This window comes from Spinacia oleracea, chromosome 1, assembly GCF_020520425.1.
Source record: "Spinacia oleracea cultivar Varoflay chromosome 1, BTI_SOV_V1, whole genome shotgun sequence".
Lineage (NCBI taxonomy): Eukaryota > Viridiplantae > Streptophyta > Magnoliopsida > Caryophyllales > Amaranthaceae > Spinacia > Spinacia oleracea.
Window position 1 is genome coordinate 129,930,795 of NC_079487.1, and position 26,000 is coordinate 129,956,794.

At 34.1% G+C, this 26,000-nt stretch overlaps 3 protein-coding genes across 4 annotated transcripts; all 3 read left to right on the top strand.

Moving 5' to 3' along the window:
* The first annotated feature begins 2,916 nt into the window (after positions 1-2,916).
* LOC110802762 (quinone-oxidoreductase homolog, chloroplastic-like) lies at positions 2,917-6,893 on the top strand. Its single transcript, XM_022008212.2, has 4 exons — positions 2,917-3,347; positions 4,819-4,960; positions 5,793-5,884; positions 5,980-6,893. The coding sequence occupies exons 1-4, from the start codon at positions 3,282-3,284 to the stop codon at positions 6,664-6,666; spliced, it is 987 nt and encodes a 328-aa protein (XP_021863904.2). The 5' UTR covers positions 2,917-3,281; the 3' UTR covers positions 6,667-6,893.
* An 850-nt stretch (positions 6,894-7,743) lies between these two features.
* Positions 7,744-11,603, top strand: LOC110803175 (quinone-oxidoreductase homolog, chloroplastic-like). Its single transcript, NM_001426483.1, has 4 exons — positions 7,744-8,036; positions 9,192-9,333; positions 10,118-10,209; positions 10,413-11,603. The coding sequence occupies exons 1-4, from the start codon at positions 7,971-7,973 to the stop codon at positions 11,100-11,102; spliced, it is 990 nt and encodes a 329-aa protein (NP_001413412.1). The 5' UTR covers positions 7,744-7,970; the 3' UTR covers positions 11,103-11,603.
* A 4,405-nt stretch (positions 11,604-16,008) lies between these two features.
* LOC110803182 (serine/threonine-protein kinase MHK) lies at positions 16,009-23,793 on the top strand. 2 transcript variants are annotated; one of them, XM_022008672.2, is made up of 18 exons: positions 16,009-16,370; positions 17,227-17,610; positions 17,735-17,813; positions 18,481-18,549; positions 18,667-18,756; positions 19,543-19,681; positions 19,811-19,913; positions 20,076-20,128; positions 20,829-20,895; positions 21,674-21,782; positions 21,866-21,931; positions 22,048-22,116; positions 22,197-22,257; positions 22,342-22,446; positions 22,981-23,015; positions 23,114-23,159; positions 23,270-23,345; positions 23,438-23,793. In XM_022008672.2, exons 2-18 carry the CDS (start codon positions 17,603-17,605, stop codon positions 23,571-23,573), a joined length of 1,311 nt encoding a protein of 436 aa, XP_021864364.1. In that variant the 5' UTR covers positions 16,009-16,370; positions 17,227-17,602; the 3' UTR covers positions 23,574-23,793. The 2 variants fall into 2 exon arrangements, with proteins under 2 accessions (XP_021864364.1, XP_021864371.1); XM_022008679.2 differs by having other exon boundaries at positions 16,082-16,370; positions 23,441-23,793.
* The last annotated feature ends 2,207 nt before the right edge of the window (positions 23,794-26,000 follow it).

Below are 26,000 nucleotides of genomic sequence, written 5' to 3' on the forward strand. Positions count from 1 at the left end.
TGTTATGTAAACTCGGTTGAATCTTTTCTACACTATTTAACTTTATTTATACTCTGTAAATATTTTATACACAAACAAAATCACTCGATCCTCATAAAATTTTATAATTTTCAAAGATTTAAAGTAATATTAGAAATAACCATACACTTATTTTTTGTACATTTGCTTTTACCGGGTAAATTACTACACTATTTTTTCTATTCAACTGATTTTCATTTATTTTTTCTGAAATTAGCTAAACTTATCTGAACTTATTAAAACTTATCAAAACTTATTTTAGTTATAAGTTTTATTTGGTCAACCCTTATTTTTTCTGAACTTATTTGAACTTATTTTTCTGAAAAAATGAAACTAAGATGAACAGAACAGGGCTTAAATAAATATAATGTGTAGCTATCACATTAAACCTACCCTTAAATTAAAAAAGGACCCCCCTTGTTACCACCAAAACCAACCTACTATTTCTTCAACGATTTAAACTATACTTAAAAAACACGTACTATTTCTACCTATCTTGCATCACCCCTTACTACTTTCTTCCTAAGCAAAAAACTTCATCCCTTTCTCCTCCAAATTCTCAAACAAAAGAAGTTCTTCGATCAATTAGAAGAAATATATAATCTAATCTAGCTAATTAACATGTTAGCTGCCCTAATTAAGCTAATATTCGCAATAATAAACACGTTTTGCAACGTAATAACCAAAGTAATATTCTCAACAACAGCCTATTTCGTGGTGCTTATAATCCATGCATTCAAGGTACCAGGGGAGGCCACCAAGGGGATCTTAGAAGAAGCAGCCGGTGCACTCCGGTCGTTCATCGAGTACGCGTTCGAGCTCATTATAGAGGTGATTAAGTACATATTATTTGCCATTTTTGATAAGATTAAGGATGGGATTATAGAGTCTATTGTTTCTGGGTCATCTGCTCTTGGAGAAATTATTGAACAAACTAAGAATTCTTTTGAAGGTTTATTAAATGATGTTCCTGAGATTATTCAAGGCTTTTCTGAGATGATTGTTACTATGATTTCTGATTTTTTGAGTAATTCTATGGGAGCTTTAGGAATTGTTCAGGAAAATGCTTGATGCATGTCTATTTTATTTTTCTTGGTTCGGATGAGCCATAGAATGCAATACAAGTTACAAATGAGCGAGGGAGAGAACTGAGAAGATTCAAACATGTGGCCTCCTGTACACAATTTATGAATCTTAATTACTATGTCAAGACCTCATCGATGACGTATGTACATTTTTTTTCTTTTTGTGTGTAATTAATTAAGTGAATTATTTGAAGGAGGAAAATAACATTTTTGTTTGATTATGACTAGATTAAATACTGGTTCACATAATATATTAACCATTTCAACAAAGCTTCATCAATCATCATGATTATATATTTATTTTTTTGAGGGGATCGTCATGATTATATAATACTCCGTATTATACTAGCATGTCACAAAAATTTAGCTAGGTGTGGTCTAACCAACTCTAATGCTTTTATTTTATTGTAAGATTTTTTGTATTCGGATTTTATTTTTTATTTTTATCTCTAGGTCATCTAAGGCCTTGAATTACTCCCCTGTTTTTCGAAAAAATATTCAATAAAATCGTTGTATATATATTGCATTACGTACTGTTGATGGTACATCTTATAAATGTAACCTTCTGTACGTGGGATTGTGGGAATATAGTTTGGATAGGGTTGCGAGTGTGTGCCTGGTCGTTCAGGCACACCCTCGCAGAGTTGTTCAATTTAGAGATTAAAGTAATTTGTGCTTTGTGCAAAAGGGAAAGGGAGTTGACGAGGAGTTGATCAATTTTAGAGGTTTGGAGTTGACTCTTTTGTGCGTATGCACATCGGAGAAAAAGAGTAGGGAGTGCATCGCTCTTCCACACATGGAACATAAATTCTTATTTATATGGGGTGTACGATAAATATTGTATATCGAAGTTAAAGTTAACGTGAAATACTTAAAAGGTATCCCTATATATATATATATGTAAAAGTCATCTATTTTTTAGCGATAAATTTTTTCATTTTAATAAAAAATATTTCTTCAAAATCACTAATGATGTATAATATTAATTATTTAACCCTTTAAAATGTTTATCTATCAACCTTTTTTTTAATAATATAAAAGTTACAAAAAAACTGGGTAAAAGTTATGTTGTTGTACACCTTATGCATGCAAGACCTTTTGCACATGAAATAGGCGGTTTATTCAATTGTTGATGTATGCCATAAATATCCCTTGGTCATCATATGTACAATATTCACACATTTCAAACATATTTCTAAATATCAGGAAAAAAAAGAAAAAGAAGATAGGTAATACGTAGGGAAGAAAGCATTACCGGGTGTTTGTTTAGGGGGTTTGAGATTATGTAGATGAAAGGAAGATCGCAATAAGGAATTGACTAGGAAATTTTCATTAATATTAAAAACAGGATAAACGGCTTGTTTTCAATATAAACTTTTTAATTCAAGGTATTTTCTGACAAAATCATACCAATAAGGTAATAGTTTAAATACTGACATAAAAACAAGGTATTTTTTGACAATTTTACCGGTTTATAAGAGGTAAATTGAGGGGACACATTTTTTTAAAAACCAAAATGACTAAATTACCCTTCATGAAAAAGGAGGAGGAGCGTTGATGATAAGGGTAATTTTGTAAATTCCGACGTAGCAAACCGGACAAGGATAGTCTCCCCCTTAGTGGCAACATGAGGAAGTCTTTGTCACAAGTGACTTGTGTCCATATTGGACACAAGTGAGTACCAATACAGAATTTGGAGTACCAATACAAATTATGTGAATACCAATAATAACATATACTGTATGACTTATATTGGTGGTATTTCTAAGCAATTTTGCATTTGGGTACTGACATTTATGTGTTGGTACTCAAGATGATTGTATTTGGATCACTTCTGTCCATGTGGACACAAGGTTTGGAAACCCTCGTGGCAACATCATCAACAACACTAGAATGTTGTTACTCTAGCACCTTGTAGCAATATTTTTGGATGATCAGGTTGACTTGTGGATTTGACTTTTGAATACCAAACTCAAACAATCACCAATGTCTGCGCGACGCGAGGCCCCAACTTATGGGGACATACTTTTCAATGTTCTTCGATGGCGGCAGCAACTTAGGGTCCGAAATCTTCCAACGCATCAAGTTTCCGTCATTCAATTTTCTTCCCACTTTTGAAAAATCGGAGGATAAGTACCAGGATCACCAAATGTGGTGAGAGTATCATCTGACAAGCAAATGGCTGCCAAATTAATGAATGCGATTCAGTATTCTCGCTATGGCGGTGGAACTACTGCCTTAAAGGTTGTTTTTTTCTCCCTCATTTCAGTTTCTTATTGTCAATTATTTTCAATTTTGTTCACTATTGTATGATAATGCACTTGGGTTCTTTCAATTTTATGATTTTATAACTGGGAAATTGAGGGATGGTGATGATAATTGGGGAAATTGGCGCAATTTGGACTATACACCTGCATTGTGCACACTAATGAATATTTATTGAGAAGCTAATAAACATGGAGAATGATTTTAATGTATATCAAGTACACCCTAATGAACATTCATTGAGAATCTAATGAACATGGAGAATGATTTTGATGTACATGTACAAGTGGAATGTTTGAACTATATGTTCTTTGGATTTGAGCTATATATTCGTTTGCTATGGGTTCTTTGGGTATGAACAATACGTTTTTTGTATTTGAACTATATGTTTATTTAAAAACAGGGTGCACACTACCGTGAGCATTGTGCACCCGAGTGCATAAACTATATTTTAGGAAATTGGAAATTGTACTTGGATAGAATGGTGATTGATATATTAATTTGGTACAATATATTTATAATTACAATTTTCTGTTCAACAGAATTGAAAATTTGAAATATTGCATCAGTTTAGAGAAACAGCTAATTGTTAGAATTTCAACTGTGTTGTATTGCTTGTTTAGAAGAATGATAGAAAGGCTTAAAGGCACTGTATATTTCACATTGATGTTGTTAGGAGCATTTTACACTTGTTTATTCTAATCTCATTTTTGGGCCCAAATTGAAATGTGGGTAGTTATGATTCAGGGCTAGTATCTCTCGACTAGTTTGAGGTTACTCTGTAGGTTTTTATGTTCTTGGTTGTCTGTTGTTTCGTCATCGCCGTTGTTGTTTTAAAGATGTTGATATGGAATACATTTGGTGACTATTGTTGATCAAGTTAATCCCTTACATATTGGTGCATCATGGGATATCTTTCAGATTTTTTTTGTTCAAAGGGAACCCTCATGAATTAGCAAAAGTGAGAGGAGCTACAAAAGTTGGATCATAGGAACCAAAGTAAAGTTGCTAGACAAAGATAAATAAACAACGAATTATTTTCGTCAGAGGTTTTAGGCTTATTAACTAATTGGACATACGGGTTTTAGCTGAAGAGCTTGGTGCTATGCATAAAGGTAGTTCCGGGGGGTTAAACCTAAGTTATCCTGTGGGAGTTCATCCTCTGAAGTTAGTGTATTTCGTATGTTAGCTAGATATGCGTCAACATGGAACATTTCAATTCCTCTTCTTTGCTGTTATATGTGTTTTCCTTTGAGGCTTAGGTCTGGTTGTCCAGATATTGATACTGTACTTATTGAGGTTATGTAGACAAATAGAAAATGAAGCCATCTTCTTTACTCTTGAATCTCTACTCGTAGTCAGCTGATTCAGCATTGTATTGAATTTTTGATAACTGGATTTACGTCCTAATTGTGAAGTCTTCTCACAAGGGTTGTTGTCTATTTTTCAGCGTGTTAAGATTGCTGTTCCTGATCCAAAGGCTGATGAGGTTTTGCTAAAAGTTGAGGCCGTATCTTTAAATGCATTTGATTGGAAAATCCAAAAGGGCATACCTCGACCCATATTACCCGGAAAGTTCCCTTATGTACCAGGTTTGTCATACTGCATTTTTTTTTTCTCAATTTACATTATTCCCTTGAGGCTTAACTTAATGTTGTTAAGATAGCATACTTTTAAAGCAGTTTGAATGTCATCTTCTTTTCAAAATTTACAAAGCTTGATGTTGGAATGCACATTGCAGTTCCCTGAGCATGAGGTTCGGTATGGATGGAAGGCATTCCATCTCTAAACCCCGAATTTCTGGGTTCATTGCGTAGCAGTTAGAACTTAGAAGTATACCTCCCTATGGTGCTAAATTAATGATTGAAGTGTCCCCCTCCCTCCTTTTCCTTTGAGAAATCTATGGATGGGTGGTATTTAGTTATTTACTATTTAGTGGCATCCTTTTTATGAAAATGTGATTTACTGATCTGTAACGGAAAGCTCAAAATTTGAACCCCTAGATTCTTGTAGAATCACATTTACACGAGTGTCTTGTTCAAATTTCAGAATATTACATACGGAGTACTAGACCAGGGCAATTGTTAAGTATTGAATTGCTATTTTATTGTCATTTCATGATTGTTCTATGGGAATGGCCCTGGCTGCACCCATTTTCCTTAAAGTGTCTTTATGTATAGCGTAAAACTCTGACAAGGCGTAACACTACTGTCTTTAGGCTTGCATTTTTCTTCAGATTTCAGAGTATTACATATTAGATTCAGGGCAGTTAAATTGAATTTCTATTTTACTGTCATTTTCATGATTGTTCTACTGGAGTGGCCCTGATGCACCCATTTTCCTTAAAATGTCTATGTATAGCGTAAAAGTTTGCAAGGCGTAACACTATTTATAGCTGATGGTTAACTCTTGTTGTTTGTTCAGGAACTGATGTTGCAGGGGAGGTAGTCAAGGTTGGATCTTCTGCAACAAAGTTCAAAGCTGGTGACAAGGTCCTGGCCCTATTAAGCCATGCTGTAAGTTGCTTGCTTCTCAATCCCCATTATTCTTTCAATCAGAATAGCTTTATTTAGAAGCTAACTAATGTGACTGGTGTTTCGTTGACTGACAGACCGGTGGTGCACTGGCTGAATACACGGTGGCAAAAGAGAACATGACAGTTGCTAAACCACCAGAAGTATCAGTAGCCGAAGGTGCAGGCTTACCTCTTGCTGCCCTTACAGCTCACACAGCTGTCACCCATGCAAACATCAAACTTGACGGAAGTGGTGAAACGAAGAACGTTTTGATCACGGCTGCATCAGGTGGTGTGGGCCACTACGTAGTCCAGATAGCAAAGCTCGGAAATACGCATGTAACAGCAACATGTGGGGCCCGCAACTTAGAATTCGTCAAGGGTTTGGGTGCTGACGAGGTTCTTGACTACAAGACCCCAGAAGGTGCTTCCTTGAGAAGCCCCTCGGGAAAGAAATATGAGTACGTGATCCATTGTGCTATGGACATCCCGTGGGCCACCTTCGCGCTTAATTTGAGTGAAACTGGTAAGGTCATAGACTTGACTCCTGGCCTTGGTACGATGATTAGGTTTGCTACGCAGAAGCTGACATTCTCTAAGAAGCCATTGGTGCCTCTAATTCTGTCTCCAAAGACCGAGAACTTTGAATATGTCGTGAATTTGGCAAAGGAAGGGAAGCTTAAAACAGTCATAGACTCGAAATATCCCTGGAGTAAAGCTGAAGATGCTTGGAGTAGGATTATTAGTGGACATGCTATGGGAAAGGTTATAATAGAGTTTTGAGTAGAAAATATTTATCTATTTATGCATAAACACTAGTTTTTTGTTGAAGATCATACACATTTTCGTAAGAACTTTGGTTTGAGTTGTTCTCTTAGACTTGTAATAGGTTTCCCTCAAATGCTTGTATAGCCGTGTGCTCTTATAGGCACAACGCAGTATTGTTGGTGTAATGTAAGTAGACATGTAAACCATAATCAATCTATATTTACGTAATTCTTTGTATTTAATCCACATTTCAAATTACACGTACTGGATCAATTATATATTTTTTGGTGTATTATTAGGATTCTTATCGTACACCATCCACATTTCAAATTACACGTACTGGATCAATTTTATATTTTTTTGGTGTATTATTAGGATCCTTATCGTACACCGAAATAAATTTTACTTAGTTTGTAACTTTTACCTAGTTTTTATAACTTAAAATATGTTTTGATAAACTTTTATATAATAATTAAAAAAAAAGACATTTTAAGTGTTAAATGATTAATTTTATACAATATTAGTGATTTTGAATAAATATTTTTATTAAAATAAAAAAATTATCACTAAAAAATAGATAATTTTTACCTATGAATTTGTGTTTTTAAAAAAAAAAGAAAAAGGGTTTTATTAGATGAATTAGAAATGGAACATTCAACTACCGAGTAAAGCAAGTATTTGTAATGTTTTTACAAGAATAAAGCAAGTAATTAAACGAACTTTCTACTCCGTATTAATTTTCTTATATAGGGTTGGGTTAACGACGGTTGTTAATTGGAAGTGAAGAAGAATCTTTAGTTTTTTCTTTTGTCCGAAGAACTACTCCGTATAACCGTAAGGGTATACGGTATACAGTATACTACGTACATACTTTCATTCTTAACAACTGAGTTCTCGTTGAATATCTTTATAAAGTATAAAGCCCTAAGTAAATAAATTAAATTTTATTGATCGAAAATTTATTTACTGATTCTAAAGATTAAAATAATTTTTTATTGAAAATAATTTCTTAACTAATCAAAAATGATTTTCATGTATCCTTATTAAAATGGTTTTTGTTGATAAATATGATTGATTATTGATATAATTCGACCACAATTACTGATTTTTACCGATTAAAAGTGAAAACCGAGTTTTTCCTTCCCCTCTCCAGTGTCCACTGTCCAGTCAGGGCCCAACATTCGATACAAATGTGGCGATCCTGTAAACCACGTATTCTTCTTCAAGAAGTCATCAATTGATTCAATTCCCACCTAAAACACAAAAACCGTCGCAAACTGTGGTAAGATAATACAGTACCATTACCATCTGACGCGCAAATGGCTGCTAAGCTAATGCATGCGATTCAATATTCTGGCTATGGTGGTGGAACTGATGCTTTAAAGGTCTATTTTTTCTCTTCTTTTTCTTCTCGCTTTCTTAATCTTTTAACGCATTTATCTTTAAATTGAGTAATAATTACCTAATTTTTAATTTCCGTCAAAATTTTGATTGATTTTTTTGACTGGTTTTTCATTTTTGATGTATTCGTTAGCAATAGAAGTTGAAGATTGATGATAGAATTATAGTACTATTAAACACCCAATTTGTTGATTTGTGGGAGGAGGGTTTTTGTGGATGACCACATGAAATAGACTCTTGGTTCATGCAACCGACCCCGTCTCATTGGGACTGAGGCTGTGGCTTTGGTGAAGTTGTAGTTCTTGTTGTTAAGGGAGGAGAGAAATTGAAGTAGATTAGCAAATGGGAATTTTCTTTTGATTCATCTGGATTAGTACTGTATTTATAAGATGGGTGTTTGACAAATTGAAAAGGCTTCGTTTTAGTTCATTTATTTTAGGAATAGAAAAACCGCAAATTTGGAGTTTAATTGGCTGATGAATGGGCGGTGCTGTATACTTAATTATACTTGTTTATATAATCCCCATTTACCATTGTGCCAAATTGCCAATCATAGGATATCTTTAGGTGATTTTGCTTAAAGGGAATCTTTAAATATGTGGTTATGCTAAAGAGAGAGGGAGCAGTACAAAATGTTGATCATATAAAATGTAGTTTGTAAGTGTGAACGGTTTCATTTGAGGATTTATTGTTTGGTGCTATGCATAGAGTCATAGAGTTACTGCTGAAAGGAGTGAAAGGGACGTGGACGTCAAGTTATCCAAGAGGAGCTCAATCTGCTTGAAGTCCGTCTCCTATCCTTTGGATTTAGGAAGTTATACCCTTTATGGTTGGAGTTTCCAAGCTTCCTATGCCATTTTTCTTTGCTGTTTCAGCACTTCAAGTGTAGTTGACGTATACCTCTGCTTATTCAAGTGTACATATTGAACTTTAGTGTCAGCTACAAGAAAGAAGAGTCATCATTTTTTGCTCTTGAACTTTGTTCATAGTCACTAGTTTATTGATGTATGCTGTATGTTTGAATATTTTGTGCATTAATTAAGCAGATAAACGGAACTTTAACAAGAAACAGATGAAATAAGCCTTAACCAAAATGTTCATTTGGAGATTTCTCAATAGTGTTGTTGTCTGTTTTGCAGCATGTTGAAGTTGCTGTTCCTGATCCAAAGTCTGATGAGTTATTGCTTAAAATTGAGGCTGCAACTTTGAACCCAATTGATTGGAAGATTCAGAAGGGTGTACTTCGTCCCCTCTTACCCCGCAAGTTCCCTACTATACCTGGTATGTCATTATCTGTTGTCTCATTCACATTCTTCCCTCAAGGCTTAACTTAGTGCAGCAAATGTTGTACACTTTTTGAGCAGCTTGATTTTGACCTTCTGTCAAATTTGTGAAAGTGCGATGTTGGATTGTACTTGTCTATTGTTGAGCATGAGTTTTGTACTGGGTGGATGACAATGCTCCTATGCACCCCATGATTTTTTATCCGCTCAAGTGGATCAACACCCAACTCCTGCAGGAGATCACCCCCCTCCCCAATCAGATGCATTAGCTTTTTAAAGAGAAGTGCCGTTCTTGACTGACATTTAAAGTTGGTTTGTATATCCACCCTCCACCACGCTCTGTTCTGTGAGCAGCCTGTTGTACTATAGTAGTCTGTTATGGTAGTAGTCAGTTGCAGCGGTTCACCCTATTTATGGAGCATGTGATTTGTATTGGAGAGCTCAACATTTGAAACAGATAATGCTGTTGTACTATAGGAGTCTGTTATATGCTCAAGATTTTACTCTCTCTATGCTGCTGTGTTATGCTGTGGTATTCACATTTTAACTAATATCATGGTGAACAACAAGTTTGGAATTCCTAGTTCATTTTTATTCTTCTGGAAAGGCTACGGTTGCGCCCATTTTCTTTAAACTGTTCTCAATGTAGTGTAAAATATTGAAAAAGGCATAGTACAATCGGTTATGATTTTTGTTCAAGTTAAGGCAGTTCCTTGCAGGAAATATGATTATCTCTTCTATTATCTCGTCGTAGCTGAAGAGCAGTTTTGGTGTTGGTTCAGGAACTGATGTTGCTGGGGAGGTAGTCCAGGCTGGATCTGCTGTAAATAGGTTTAAAACTGGTGACAAAGTCGTGGCCGTGCTTAGTCATGCTGTAAGTTAATTGCTTTCCTGTTCTCATTCTTTCAACCAGAATAGGTTTCTTGAACTCCACATGAGAGAGGGACATACATGTTAAAGCACCTGCTATTTTGGTGAGATGGTCATAGTACTTATAGGTGATATGCCCTATCTCATAAGTGAAAAAATAAGCTCGGTGAAAACCAAATATTTTACTGATGTTATTATTTCTGACAGACTGGGGGTGCACTAGCTGAATATGCCGTGGCGAAGGAGAACCTGACAGTTGCTAGACCACCAGAAGTATCAGCAGCAGAAGGTGCTGCCTTACCTGTTGCTGCCCTCACGGCTCACCAAGCTCTCACCCAGTTTGCCAACATCAAGCTCGATGGAAGTGGTGAAAGGAAGAACATATTGATCACGGCTGCATCAGGGGGTGTGGGCCACTATGCGGTCCAGCTGGCAAAGCTCGGGAACACGCATGTAACAGCAACATGTGGAGCCCGCAACCTAGATTTCGTGAAAGGCTTGGGTGCCGATGAGGTTCTTGACTACAAAACTCCGGAAGGGGCGTCCTTGACAAGCCCGTCAGGAAAGAAATATGACTACGTAGTCCACGGTGCAAGCGGAATCCCTTGGTCCACCTTTGAGCCCAATTTGAGTGAAGCAGGTAAGGTAATAGATTTGACTCCTGGCCCAACTGCAATGATGACATTTGCTTGGAAAAAGCTAACATTCTCCAAAAAGCAGCTGGTGCCTCTGCTTTTGATACCAAAGATCCCCAACTTTGAATATGTTGTGAATTTGGTAAAGGAAAAGAAGCTTAAAACAGTCATAGACTCTAAACATCCCTTGAGTAAAGGTGAAGATGCTTGGAGTAGGATAATGGGTGGTCATGCTACAGGGAAGATTATAATCGAGCCTTGAATAGAAAATATTGATGCAGACCCGCTATATATTGCTTGAAGGTTACAAACTTTTAAGTTTATAGTACTTGAGTTATACTTTCCTAGTTGTAAACATTCAAGTATTTCATAATGTTATACTTTCCTAGTTTCCTCCACTTGAGTTATACTTATACAGTTATACTCCTCGTTTCAAGCTTATAACTTGGTTTTGTCTAATGGAGAACTTGTTGAGGTTTTGGGCAAGCCATTGGTCTGGCGATTTCTTTTTAGGTTGTAAACATGTAAGTTAAAACTTACCTATGTGTCTTCATTTGTTTGTAGTTGTCTTGGCCTTTTTATACGGAGTAGTTGTATAGTATAGCTGATACAGAGAAATGACAGGAAAGCTTGAAGAATGTTGGATATTCCATTAGGATACGGTTAGGAGCGTCTACTCTTGTCTTTTATTGTTTAATTTTATTTAGTTAATAATGCATCTAAATTACCAACTACAATATGGTATTAATTGATGAAGAATGGGATTTTGGCTGCACACTGAGCTGCTTTTGTTTATTCTTTAAAGATTTAGAATTTGGGAGTTTTGAAATCAATTTGATGCTTATTTCTTATCTCCGGATTTTGCTTATAGGGAACCCTAAATTTTTATAATTTATACAGTTATGCAATAAAAGGGAGGGAGCAGTAAATAACTTTTGGATCAAAAAAGGTTAACCTGTACCAGGAAATATATTCATTTGAGATATTACAGTTTAGAAAGATTTTAGTGCAATGCGTAAAGGTAGGGCTGAAAGAGGCGTGAAAGTTAAGTTATCATTGTGGAGTTCATCTTCTGGGTCTCTGCTTATGCAAGTGTAAATACTGTACTTTGTTAGAAGAAATCAAACTCAGATCCAGAACCTAAATATTTGTGGTGAATTTGGTGAAGGAAGAAAAGCTTAAAACAGTCTTGGAGCGAGTAAAGCTGAAGATGCTTGTAGTAGGATATGGAGCCTTGAATAGAAAGTTTTCAGATGATTATCTTGGAAAACTTATTAGGTTTTGACATATAAATGGCAGACGGGGTTCGAACCTGAGACCCTTAGTCTAACACTAGGCCAAGATATTATTGATAGAGCATATCATTATTGATTTGTTGTGGCATTTTTTTTTATTTTTTTTGTTATAGTTGTAAATTTGTAATCTTGGATAAGTTCAAATTTTGTACACTCCTATCTTTTTGGCTTAACTTCTACTTGGATGAAAAGAGTGCCTTGAGTACAGAAGGGGGGGAAAAAGAAAAAATCATACCTTAGACTCTTTAGTACAATAAAAATAAACATAACCTTAGGTAGTTAGGTGCATTCCTTATATAAATTCTCCGATTTACCATTGTACGTGTCCAGGATAAACAAATACTAGTACAAAATTTATATACTTCGTATGACAGTCTTATATATATGACGATTTCCTACGACGATTCATGTTAGCCGATCTCAAAATATTTTGGGACTAAGGCTTTGTTGTTGTTGTTGTTGTTGTTGCTATAATAGTTGTATTTTCTAACCAGATAACTGAACATTGTAATCAAATAGTTATGTTCTATTGTTATTATAATTATACTCTCCAATTAGATAGTTACACTTTCTAATCAAATAGTCATATTTTCTAAGTATGTGACCTACTCGTGAGTCGTGAATAAGTTACGAGAGAAGATAATTAAAGTTTTGTTGTAAAAAAAAGTTACCAAAGCTTTGATACTTGCATTCTCCTTGTCATGGTAATGGGATCTAGATTCAAAAATTATGACAGAATCTAACTACAAATCCTTTTATGTTTGTAAATTTTCTTTCATTTCATTTAATCCAAACCCTTGTGAATATAAACTAAACAGGGTATTCCATATTTCCGTTTTCATATAATTTAACCGTAATGCAATCATATACGGGTATTATTTCTATTATTTAAGTCAACTTTAAAAAATTCATTAACCATAATGCAATCATATACAAGTATTATTTCTATTATTTAAGTCAACTTTTAAGAAATTCAGTGTATATCTATTTTTTTTTTTTTTCATATCCATTAAAATTGTAATATTTTCAATATTAATAATATACTATAAATCGTCAACCTTGTAATACATGTTTTATTTCTTAAAACTAGTGTGTGGCCCGGGCGATGCCCCGGTTGCTACATTGACTAATTAAAATTTTTGATTTTTCTTAAGCTCAATATTTGATTAAAACACTTGTATTCTATAGAATTAAAAATATATGTTAAGTTCGTAATCTATCATGGCAAGTAATTTTTCAATCATATCATCTTACAATTTGTATAATTTGTTTTCTCGTAGAACTAAGTGTGTCAAATTAATAAACACCAAATTAGATATATATGCAGGTATGTATGACAATCCTATAGTTGATGCTTATGAAACTTATGATATCATGTTTATTCATGGTTGACATAATGCTTTAATTGTTTTTTTTCAATAGTCCATAGAAATTAAAAAAGTCACATAAAATTTATTTGTTTTAGACTTCACGTTATCATTTATTTATAAATTATATGAAGAGATAAACCACAATTGGTGGTTGGTTACGATGGTAAAGAGAGTTACCATCCACAATTGAGGTCTGGTGTTCGAACCTCATTATATTGATTTTTGGTTGTCCATGACGTAACACTTGGTGAGTGGATGATGTGGCATAATGAGGAGAGTACTACGTGACACATATACGTTTTTCACAACGCCTTTTAATATATTAGTATAGATGTGAAGCACGCATCCATGCATTAAAATCTTTATAACGAAGTAGTCGTTGTACTTATCCTAATCTTAATCGGGTGCCTATTGTAGTCAATTCATCCTTAGCTTATCTTGAAACAGTCTTCAGAGGGGCATTACGGTAACTTCCAGTAATCCTACTTTTCTTTTTTTAGGGAAATTGGAAGTATTAAATTAGCCAATAACAATATAGAATGAGGTCCACTATTATTAAAAGGGACCACGATGAAGCAATAGCGTTTTGGTTTCATACTTCATAAATATTCTTTTTCTTTTTGGGATTTTTTTATTACTTTATTAGAAAGAAATTAGAAGTATCCATTATTTTGTTTGTTTTGACCAAAAGTATCAATTATCTTTTCCTCCTCTTTGTTTGTTTCTTTTGTTATTATTATTATTACTAAACGATACTTATTTTGTTAAATACTTTTCCCCTTTTATTGGTAATTTTTTCTTAGTTTAATATTGGGAATTTTAATAAATACCTTTTAAATTGATTACCTTTTATATTGTAATATAAAATTTTGTATTTGTTTTTCTAATTTTAGTAAAATGTAAAATAATCAATCACTATTTACGACGTTCATGCGTTCCCTTGTATAATAGAGATTACTAGAATTAAGCTCATGCAATGCACGGATCATAAAAATAAAATTACAACGGGAATGCATGATTTGTTACTTTTTATGGGGTAAAAGTATTAACGACGACAAGATTTTCCGTCGTAAAAGAACAATTACGACATGATTCCGTCACAAACCCGCCGTGAAAGAGGTCGGTATAATTGACTACCTCAACGCATATATCATGTCGATAATTAGATAGCATGTCTTTTTTTGGAGTTGCATTATATAGAGCATAATAGCTAACTCCTGGTAAAATTTGACTCATATTATTTTTTAGTAAATATTTATTTATCTATTTAGACTCCTAACAAAAATTTATCTCTTATTATCTTTTTACCAGTAGTTGACTCCTAAAATTACTAAGTAGTAGTTGACTCCTATTAAATTTACTAAGTGTTTATTTATCTTTTATCGAATTTTTATTTATCTATTTTTATTTTAATATATATATATATATATATATATATATATGTTTTTTTTTCTTCAAAAACTCAAAAAAAAAGGATAAACAATTGGAAATTAGTGTTGACAAGTTGAACCGAGAATCCTAGATTGAGCATGTGAAAGTTTGCCTCGAGCTCGACTATGATGAGTTTGAAGCTTGGCTAGAACTTGAAGGCTCGATTAAATTTGATTTGAATCTCAAAGGTTTAATTTAGTCTCAGTTTTACCTGTTTCATTTTCTACTTCAAATAGAAAAAAAAAACAGTTATATAGTAATAAAATTCGTGATTTTTCATGAAATTTCGAATTCGAACCAAGTATAACTAAAAACCAAGGCATGACTCGTTTAGATCTCGGGCAAACCGGATTATGAGACATAGCAGCATATTGCTATGCAAGTATGCAACACAATTTACAAAAGCATAAACTCTTAATAAAACAGATACAAATTGTCAAAAATGCTTAAAAATTACCCGATATAATGTAAAAGTTATTTATTTTTTAGTAAAAATTTTCTTTTAATAAAGATAACCATGTGACCTGAGCTATTTTCGTTGAAAATGATAAAACATGTTGATATTGCCAGAATACGTCTATTTTTAACATAACACTCAATCTATCGTTCACGTCATCAATTGTCTTTAAAAAAACAAAATTAAAATTCTCCGGTTCTTCAAAGAAACGCCATCTGAATTGTCGGTTTAAAATTTTAAGTTGAATCAATTCACCACATAATCTATAAACAGTTAGTTGAAATGGCGGTTTACCTATTTGTACTTATCAATAATTAAAAAAAAAAGAAAAAAAAAGAAGGTTGATTTGTTGGTTGACGTGGACGTAAATTGTGAATTATGTTAAAAAAAAAGGCGTATGTTGGGATTTTCGACATCTTTAAACATCTTTTTTACGGGAAAGTGCTTACGGATCTTTAAAAAAAATCATACTCCGTATAAAAAACTAGGTAAAAATTATCTAGGTATGCAAGTGCGTACTATCTTTCATTTTAAAAAAAATATTAGTATCTATTTTTAAAAAAAGAAAAAAAATGTTAATTTTGGATTTTTAGAATCTCTATAGTTTTTATAAGAAGTATTTTTTTCTCTCTTTTTTTTCTTTTTCTTTTCCTTTTCCTTTTCATTACTAGTGTATTCTTTTAAAAAAAATAAAGAAAATGAATTTCTCTGGTTTCTTCTCCTTCAATTTCTTCTGCGAAATTTAAGCCATACTCCATTAGCATTTAACCCCTCTCTCTCTCCCTCTTCTACAAGTGTCTTTCTTTCTCTCTCTCTCCTCACTTTCTCCCCCTCTCTTCACTTTCTCTCTCATCTCCTCTTCTTCTTTACGAAGAAATCGCTGGTACATTGTTCATGATCCGAATAATCACATTTATTATTTTCCTCTGAAATTTTCCCTTTTCTGGGCTTTAATTCGCAAATTGTGAGAATTCTTGGTAAGCTCAAATGTTTCGATCCTTACAACCTCTCAAATACTTAGATTATTGCTTGATTAATTTTGTTTCAGAATATAAAATTTTGTTGATGTAATTTGGGGGTTTTTTCTGCTCAATTTAATTTTTTTGACGAGGTTCTGTTTGAATTTCACTAATTTTCATCCTACATTAATTATTTTGATTAATTCTTGAGAAAATATCTAATCTTTTTCTTGTTCAGTGTGTTATAGTTACATTCTTGTTCGCAATTTTTATTTATGTTTGTAATTTCTTAATAGAAATGGTTAAATTCTTTGAAATTCGTCTGCTTGATCCTTTTTATTTAGGTTAATCTGCGTTTTTCTTGTGAATCCTGGATAATAAAAAGCACTGGTATTAATTGAAATGTTATTTGTATAATTATTTGATGATTTTTTTAATTTGTTTATTAATTTCCAATGAGCATTTGGTAAATTTTACATTTTAGCCAAGAGAGGGAAGAACTTGATACAGATTCAGGCTTTCTGGGTTGTATCAGTAATAGTATTTCCTATGTTATTCTGACCGACTGTTAATTTTCACCTCGAGTACCCGTATCGGATATTGTACATTTAAACTGTTACTCACTCCATTTTGGATCAAATCCTGCATATTTGATCCCTGTACTCATATCCATGTCCAAACCTTTAACATAGCAATCTTTCTGCCTGTAGAGTATGAAACTGGATATCTTTTTGTTTGTTTCTTTATTGGGTAATTGCTCTTTTTGTTTGTTCTTGTGACATTTTAATTTGAATTTTTGTTTCTTTCTTATCATGAATTTTTTTGGGTATTTAAAGTTGGATTTTTAGTGATTAGCTGATTTTGTGTTTTGCAGGTGTCTCGCATGGGACAGAGTAGAAGTAAATGGAAACGGAACTTGATAAGTGGGTTATTTGCTTTTCTGTAAAGTAAACCAATTTCGTGTTTAAGCGACTTTGTTTTCCTGCTGGTGGGTTTTAGATGGTACCAGTTGAGTGAGGCAGCTCGTAGCGGCTGAATCTAAGCATGTTGATAGAATTTCCGTTGGATTTTGTAAATCTTTATGATGAGAAGCAGGTCTTCGACAAAATTTTTCATAGTGTGGTACAATTGAACACTAGCCTTCATATACAAGCAATTGACACAGACTTTGTTCCCAAAGAAAGCTATGCCTGGAGGTTGTTAGAGGTCCATTGACAGTTTTGTTTCGGGCGTGATCCAATTTTTTAATAATGGACAGGTCAGTTTCATGCTGTGTTGAATTCGCAATGGAAAGAAATTAGTTTAACTGTTTAACTGATTAACCTGCACCTGTTATCATTGTCATTCCACGTTTTCTTTACTGCTGATGTCATTTCTTGCAGATATAAACTTTTGAAAGAGCTTGGAGATGGAACTTGTGGAACTGTATATAAGGCTGTCAATAGAGAGAGTTATGAGATTGTAAGGCATTCTTTCAAATTCTCGTGCTAGTGTCATCATTTTTTCATGCAACAGTTCGAAGAACAATAAATCTATAATTTTGTTTCTGCTTATAAGTCAAGATTCTCTCCTTAGATTAATCATGCTCTCTTCACCAGCACCACTAAATCAATGTTTCTTACTAGCTGAATATTAGATCTGTGTTATTCAAGATGAGCATTTGGTTAATTTTGTTGGTAATATTTGTCTCATTTCTAAAGTTGGCGACGTACCGCTTGCTGGTATAATATGTATACTTTCTCATCTCAGTTATCTTATCCATATTTTCTTATAGAGGATATTCATAGTTCATCTTATGTTATCCTCTCCCACGTTCATCACATAAATCAGCACCTGCATATCACAAGCATCTCTGAAACTTTTTGCTGCTATAATTCTTAAGCCTATTTAGCTCAAAGTCTAGTGGGAAACCCTTCACCGTGATCTTCTTTTCCTCAACTTTTATGGACAACAGTGCACCCTTTTCAAATAAGAAAATACTGATTTTACTTTCTTTTGTTTCATTGTGACTTGTGTTTGCTCTTTGTGTACTTCTCTCTTTATCTATTTGCCTTTTTGGGTTAGGGGTTGAATTTGTCCTTGGAATTAGTTTGTGAGACTGATAGATGAACTGATCTTAAATATACAGGTTGCTGTCAAGAAAATGAAGCGGAAGTACTATTTTTGGGAAGAATGTGTAAATTTGAGGGAAGTGAAGGTACTTTATATGTTCCATGGTTAATCTTAAAATAATGAATACTGCAGGTTATGCTTGTGGCACGATTTACTTTCAGCCTGTGATAGGATCCTGACAAGCTACCTACTTCTTTTGCAGTCTCTCCGTAGAATGAGTCATCCCAACATCATAAAGCTGAAAGAAGTAGTACGAGAAAATAATGAGCTGTTTTTTATATTTGAATACATGGTATGTTTCTAATCATCTTGTTATTTGCAATCTTGATTCTTGAGTAACATTTGTACCTGTTTAGATACTGACTTAACTTTAGTTTCAAGCTAGATATGCCTATTGGTTCCCAGTATACCTCTCTTAAATTTGGATTAGAAAACAATGAAAAGTGATTGGTGGATTTGAGCAGTGAAGGAATTCATCAAAATAAAGCTTAGTTCCATCCTTCAGTTACTGTTGGTTTCCAAATAATATACTTACTCTCATTTGACACCATCAAGTGTAATTTTTTAGGTTGCATAAATAATTTTCTGATATTGTACCCTGCTAAAAGGATAAATTAGCTCGGGAGAGCCAATTTCTGATGTTGATTTGTCTTTTTGTTTACCATTATATCCCTCGTGGCTAATCTCAGCATTGACAAAATGCAGTGCATGAGTGAGCCAAATTGAGGAAGAGAGATGATGAAGGGCTTTAGAATCTTCAGATTATTATGTAGATTGTAGAGTATATCCAATCACTTGGCTAAAGATGAATAGATGATTTAGGACTTTGAAATGATTTGGCTGCAGAGGAATTATGGCAGGCTAGTTGACCAATAATTGCTGTTTTAGACTTATTATCAGTCTAGTCACACACTACTCACACCATGTTTTCAGAGTCACACACTACTCACACCATGTTCTCTTCTGAGTGCGTGTTTTCACATGTACTCTGTATATATTAGAATGTGTAACTGTTAGGATCGCAATAACTTTCTTACATGATAACTTAGTTAGCATTATGAACCTGTATTTATCTCAGGAATACAACCTTTATCAATTAATGAAGGAGCGGCATAGACCATTTTCGGAACAGGAGATAAGAAACCTTTTGACTCAGGTTCTTCAAGGACTGACACATATGCATAGGAATGGATACTTTCATCGGGATCTAAAACCTGGTATGATGTTTAGTTATGCTGGCTTTCAGCATATCATAAGTTTCACTTATGTCTATTAAATACTTTTAGTTTTTTACTTCTATATGTGCCTTATTTTTACCCTAACCTTCTATTTTTTGTTTTTTTTAGAGAATCTTCTTGTTACAAATGATGTGATCAAAATTGCGGATTTTGGACTCGCCAGAGAACTTTCATCAATGCCTCCTTATACTGATTATGTTTCAACGCGCTGGTGAGTTTTTAATTTATTCTGCCCCGCTGGTTATGTCTATACTTTTAAACATGTACTTCTATTCTCCTGTATTATCATGTGATTTTTTCATGTATGGCTGCATCTTCCATGATGCATATAAGCTGTACATCATCTCTTATGGAATTTTGAATTGTCTTCCAGGTATCGGGCCCCAGAAGTTCTGTTAAAGTCTTCAACCTATACTCCTGCTATTGGTTTGTTCTCTTGAGTCTCTTTCACCCTTGCTGTTTCTATCTGATGGTTTTTTGATTAATTTCAGGGTTTTGTGTTCTGCATTACCATGATAAATTTTCTCACTGTCTGTCTGTCTGTCTGTATCATCGTGGATTGTGGATATCCTATCGTATTTTTATGGAATTTGCATTATTAGAGAAATATGAAAGGCCGGAACTATAAAACTGCTAAAAACGTATGATTTTTTTTTGTTTTTTTTGACATGTTGCTTAACAACACATCCTCCATAGTTTGTAGAGTACATATGAAGCTCCAACAAGGTTCTCTGTGGTATTAGTTTTGAGTTTTTTATTATATTGGAGGATTCTGTTCTGAAATATTGTATATCTTGCAGCAGTTAAACTCAACTACCTGCTAAATTAATCATGGATTTCGTATTGTCAGTTCTATATTAATATCCATTAGAACAAAAAATTTAATACTCGTAGTTGGGTGCACTTGTGATCCTGGTTTTCTCTATTGGGCTAACACGGGGATGGTTTTGCAGTCTGTTGTATCCGTGTTTTGTCTCTGTGCAAGTTTATATACATGCTTAGCTTCATGTAGAAATGTATTCAAACTATGTGGCTTATTTATCAAATACGATTCCAATTACTTCATTAATTTGGTATATACTGTCTTTCTCATGCAAGCTGTTAAGTGATTTATGTATTATTGCAGATATGTGGGCTGTTGGTGCAGTGCTTGCCGAACTCTTCAACCTGTGTCCAATCTTCCCTGGAGAAAGGTAATGTTTGTTTTAATCATAGTGTTCTGCTGTGAAAAGATAAATACTTTGTAGAGTTCCTTTTTTTTGTTTTTGAGGGAAACTTTGTAGAGTTTCTTCAGTTGATTGTACACATTCTTGGGGTGTTTATTTCGCCGAATAGTTTGTAACATTGTACCATTGGGAAAATTCAATAATGAATATGGTTTATGTTATTTTCCTTATAACCTAATAATTTGCTTGATAATGATTGCTTCTGCCCTTTGCTTTTTTGTGTCTGAGACTCTGAGGGGGTTGGAGAGAGGAAATTAGATACTTGCATTTATGGTTTTTGTCCAAAGGAATGAAATGTTTGTCTGTGAGGAGTATGCTCTATACTATTTTCATGTTTCCAGGGTCTTTTTTCAAAGAAAAATGGGCTTGTACCATGTATAGGAACATAAGGGCGTATATGACCTTCAAAGTATCAGAATACCGGCATAATGCAAGTTACATATCGTCGATAATGATGAGGAGTCCATGTAAAAGCCTTAATTTGCTTCTTTTTATATGAAAGACAAAATTGTTTCTCTGGAAAAATATAAGACACATGACTACAATTTGGCCCAAACATTTACTTCCTGGTACTTGGGGAAGTTACTTGATTTTGAACAGTGTGCCTTATGCATACCCTTAAATCCTTTATATATTTCTTTTCTAGTTCATGCCTATTAGTTGAGAACTGGATTAAAGTGTTTTTGTTACTTTTATGATTAATTCTGGTATCTGGTGATGTCGCTGATATGGCATCTATGAACAGTGAAACAGACCAGCTGTACAAAATATGCTGTATACTTGGTGCTCCAGATTGGACTGTGTTTCCCGAAGCAAAGAACATTACGCAATTAATCAATATTAGTTATTCAGAGGTGAGATATATTCTTATCGGTTACTTATGAAGCATTTGCACTGTTTCTGTAGCTTAATGGTGGGTTTTTCCTGATATTTGTAGATTTTGCCTGCGAATCTGTCCGAAATCATACCAAATGCTAGCTGGGAAGCTGTTGATCTTATTAGAGTATGTGTTCCTTAGTGTTGAAAATTTGTGCTTGGTTAAGTTATGGTCATTGCTTTTTGCTTGTTATTTGTGCATGTGAGGGAGTCTGAATTTATGATGCTTTTCTTGATTGACAGCAACTGTGTTCTTGGGATCCACTTAAGAGGCCAACAGCAGAACAGGCTTTGCAACACCCATTCTTCCATGTATGTAATGATGCAAATTTAAGTTTCATAATATCTCTCTTGGTTGATCGATATAGATATTCTTACATAAGCTATGGCAGGTTGCTTTGTCGGTGCCTCGTCCAATTCACGACCCCTTTCAGAACAAGCCAGAGTATACAAGTAAGTTGTAACCACCACTTCTCTGTATAACCAGCTTTCACTAATTCTTTGATGATGTTTAATCGCCCTTTTTTTTCAAAACAGAATCAAAGCCAAATCTTGAACTAAACCTATGGGACTTCGACAGCAAACCAGATGATTGTTTCCTCGGGTTGACATTGGCTGTGAACCCTGGTGTTTCTGATTTAGGTGAGATAACTATGTCTTAAAACAGAAGTTAAACTGGATAATGATAGCCATTTTTTAAGATGATAGCACCACAATCTATTATTAGATTACTGAAAACCAAAGAATTGAACCAATCTGTATGTTATGCTAGTGAAAAGGAGTGTGAGAATTAAGAGGCATGTTAATGGGACTATTTCTAAATCTTTCTGGTTGTTTTCTAAAATTGTTGATCCTTTGGGAAATGAAGATGCTTTTGGCTCCTTGCTCTTTTTCTTGGTTGGAGACTAATTTACATGAAGTACTTGACAAATGAATGAGTCACTGACAACTAGTTGATTGACCATTAACTTCACTTTATGTTGTTTACTCTCTAAATTGCAATTTTGAGAGAGTGCTTTCGATTTTTTTTTTGTTTGATTATATGCAAGTTTAAGATATTATGTTCCAGATTTGACTTCATTTTTACATGTCCCAGCTTTAGATGTTGTTTACTCTCTTGATTTACTTCCCCTAATCTGTAAACCCTAAAAGTTATGATGGTATTGCTTTGTGCAGAGATGGGACCTAGTGTACCTGGAAGCGCACGGCAGGTTAGTGCATGAATCAATTGCTCAGTAGAGCAACTGGCAGTGTTGTATTTTGTTTTGAAATTAGCTGATCATCTAAAGCTGTATATTTTACCTTTCAGGATATATATTTTTGTTCCAGTTTCCAGGATCATCCACAGCAGTCAGGTAATTCTTGCATAACCATTTTGTGTTATACAAAAAGTTAGAATATGCTGCTACGTGTTTCTCAATTCTCTGTGAGTAACTGAAAACTGACGTGTGTTTTCTTACTCCAGTTTTCTGGTCACTTTTTTCACCTTGCCGAAATGGCGTGCCTCATCCAGTTGATCCCTCATTGTCACTTTCATTCAGGTTGGTGGATTAACTCTTGAATATTTTTATCACTGTTTTAAGGAATTTGTTATCGGATTTGAGCACTAACTGAAATCTGATCTCACTTGTAGCAGTTCAATTACACAACAACCTCCAATAGCAGTTCCTCATTCAGGAGGCTTCGGCCTTGCAGCTTTGCAGCCAGGTATTTTAGATGGCCCATTGTTGACTGTTTCCTCCCCTCTTCAGCCAAGTCATTACCTCTGAAGTAACTCAATCTTTAACTTGTTTACTTCTTTTTCTTTTTGAACAATCTGGAGGGAGCACAGAGATGTAATTATTTTTATTTATTTTCCTAATTTCTTCTCCAAAACACAAACAAATATTGTGGTACGGAGGGAGGGATCACAGTGATTTGTGAATATGTTAAAGCACTTAACACAAGAATCAAGAATCAAGAATATGCATTCCTTTCTAACTTATTCAACCAATTTGCACACTCTGAATTATCTCCAGTCACCATCTTTTCACCGTAGTAGGACAGTCGGCCAGTCGGGTTGGATTCAGATCAAATCAATTTTTTATTTTTTTTCCGTATAGAGAATGTAAACAGTTGAATGAAATCGTGCAACATGCGCGACTACACATAACGGCTGTTTTTTTTTTTTTTTTTAATATATACGTAACACTGTAACAGTTCATTTCTGTACAGATTTACAGATGGAATGATGAAGTTCGAAATGAGAATTTTATACTTCATGCCAAGGATTATTATTCACAAAAAGCTGTTGCTTAATTTTTGTTTGGCAAGTTGAAAAAATAATGTGCATTTGAATTCCCAACAAACCCAAGTTGTATCCCCTACCACCCAAAATTTCCAAAAGGTCAAAAGCGTGGGTGTGATGAGCATGAGCTGTTTGATAGCAACCACCCCAACCACCCTAAATTAATTAATTAATTAATTAATTAAAAAATAAATAAATATTTGATGGCTGCCATATCATAGATCAATTTGAACTCAAGACATCCACATTATTTTGTTAAAGGTACACCAACAGTGGACAATCTTTCATTGACATCCTGTTTTAGGTGTGCCAATCTTGCACGAGAGGCATTCAATATTTCAATGTATCTTTTTCCTTTGCATTTACTTTTATAAAAACATCTCGCAATATCACGAATCTTTGAAAGGACGGAATGATTTATCCAATTGAGCTTTTCCTACGCATTTAAATCTTTTAACTTGTCTTTGGTAGTACATTATACTTTGGACTCCATATGAGATTTCCTTATTTTTCATTTCGAATAACCTATCTTGAACAATTGAACTTGTATAACTGTTCTTTGATGGTACTCCGTTTGTTCCATAATGATCAGGGTCATATCCGGCAATTTGGAGATCTTGTGCTAAATATATATTTGGCCTCTACGAATTTTTACGAGCAATTATTTAATGTAAATACATACTCCCTCCGTCCCGGAATACTCGACCCGCTTTGATCGGCACAGAGTTTAAGAGACTTGAATTGACTTATTTAATTTAATAGGTAATAGTTGATAGTGGGGTATTATTTTAATGTAGTTAGTGGGAGGTGGGTTAAGAGGTGGGGTTGGGGAGAGTAGGGGTTGAATTTTTAATTATTTTTTGTATGGAGTAGGGGGTAGGTGGGTTAATAGGGGTGGAGTGAGAAATAATATAATATTGTTAGAATATTTCCATTTTTAGAAACAGGTCAAGTATTAAGGGACGGCCCGATAAGGAAAACAGGTCAAGTATTCCGGGACGGAGGGAGTAAATATTATATTAATATTGTTTTACTTATACAAAACTAGTTGTTGGACCGTGCGCTAACGCGCACGATCCCCCAAGGTATACAAATTTATTTTGCAGAAATGTTACATAAAATACTAATATTTACAAATTTACGTTAAATTATAGAAAAGCAATGCTAAAGTTCGATTTGCATGTAATTAATAATATGAAATCATACATATGTTTACTATATTTGTGTCATTGATATTGTAGCATTTCACAAGCAACATTGATAGGAGAGACGAGAGGGCGGAGAAAGCTAGGTTAGAAAGAGTGACAGGAGAAATTCGGTGGAATGGTTATTGGGTTGCCAACAAAAGGAAGAAGAAAAGGCAAAAGAGAGAAAAAAGAGAGAGGAGACAAATGGTAATGAGATGGCCAAGAGTATAATTGTCTTACACTATTGATTAGAATAAGACAAAAATAATTAAGGCACAAAATGGGGGTAAAATAATAAGTGCACTATTGGGTTAATAGTAGACCTGTCAAAAATCGACCCGACCTGAAAACCGACCAGAAAATACTGGGTCCTGAACAAGATTTTGTGACCCGTAACCCGATTTTATCCGAACCCGAGCAACCCAAAAAGTAATGGGTCAAAATCTGACCGAACCCGTTTTGGACCCGACCGATTGAAAATCATTGTATTAATAGTAAAAAAATATGAGATTATGAGAAAATTTAAAGCATAATAAACACGTTTTTTTTTACTATTGTTGTGTGTAATATGATTTTAATTTGAATTATACGCCATTTTATGGTTGAATTTGGCTAAATATAAACTTGTGTGGGAAAATTTGTTAATTTGTGCCCAAATTTTGTATATTTATGACCTAAATTAAGGAAAACATAATGCGCATTTTAAAATCTCTCAACCCGTT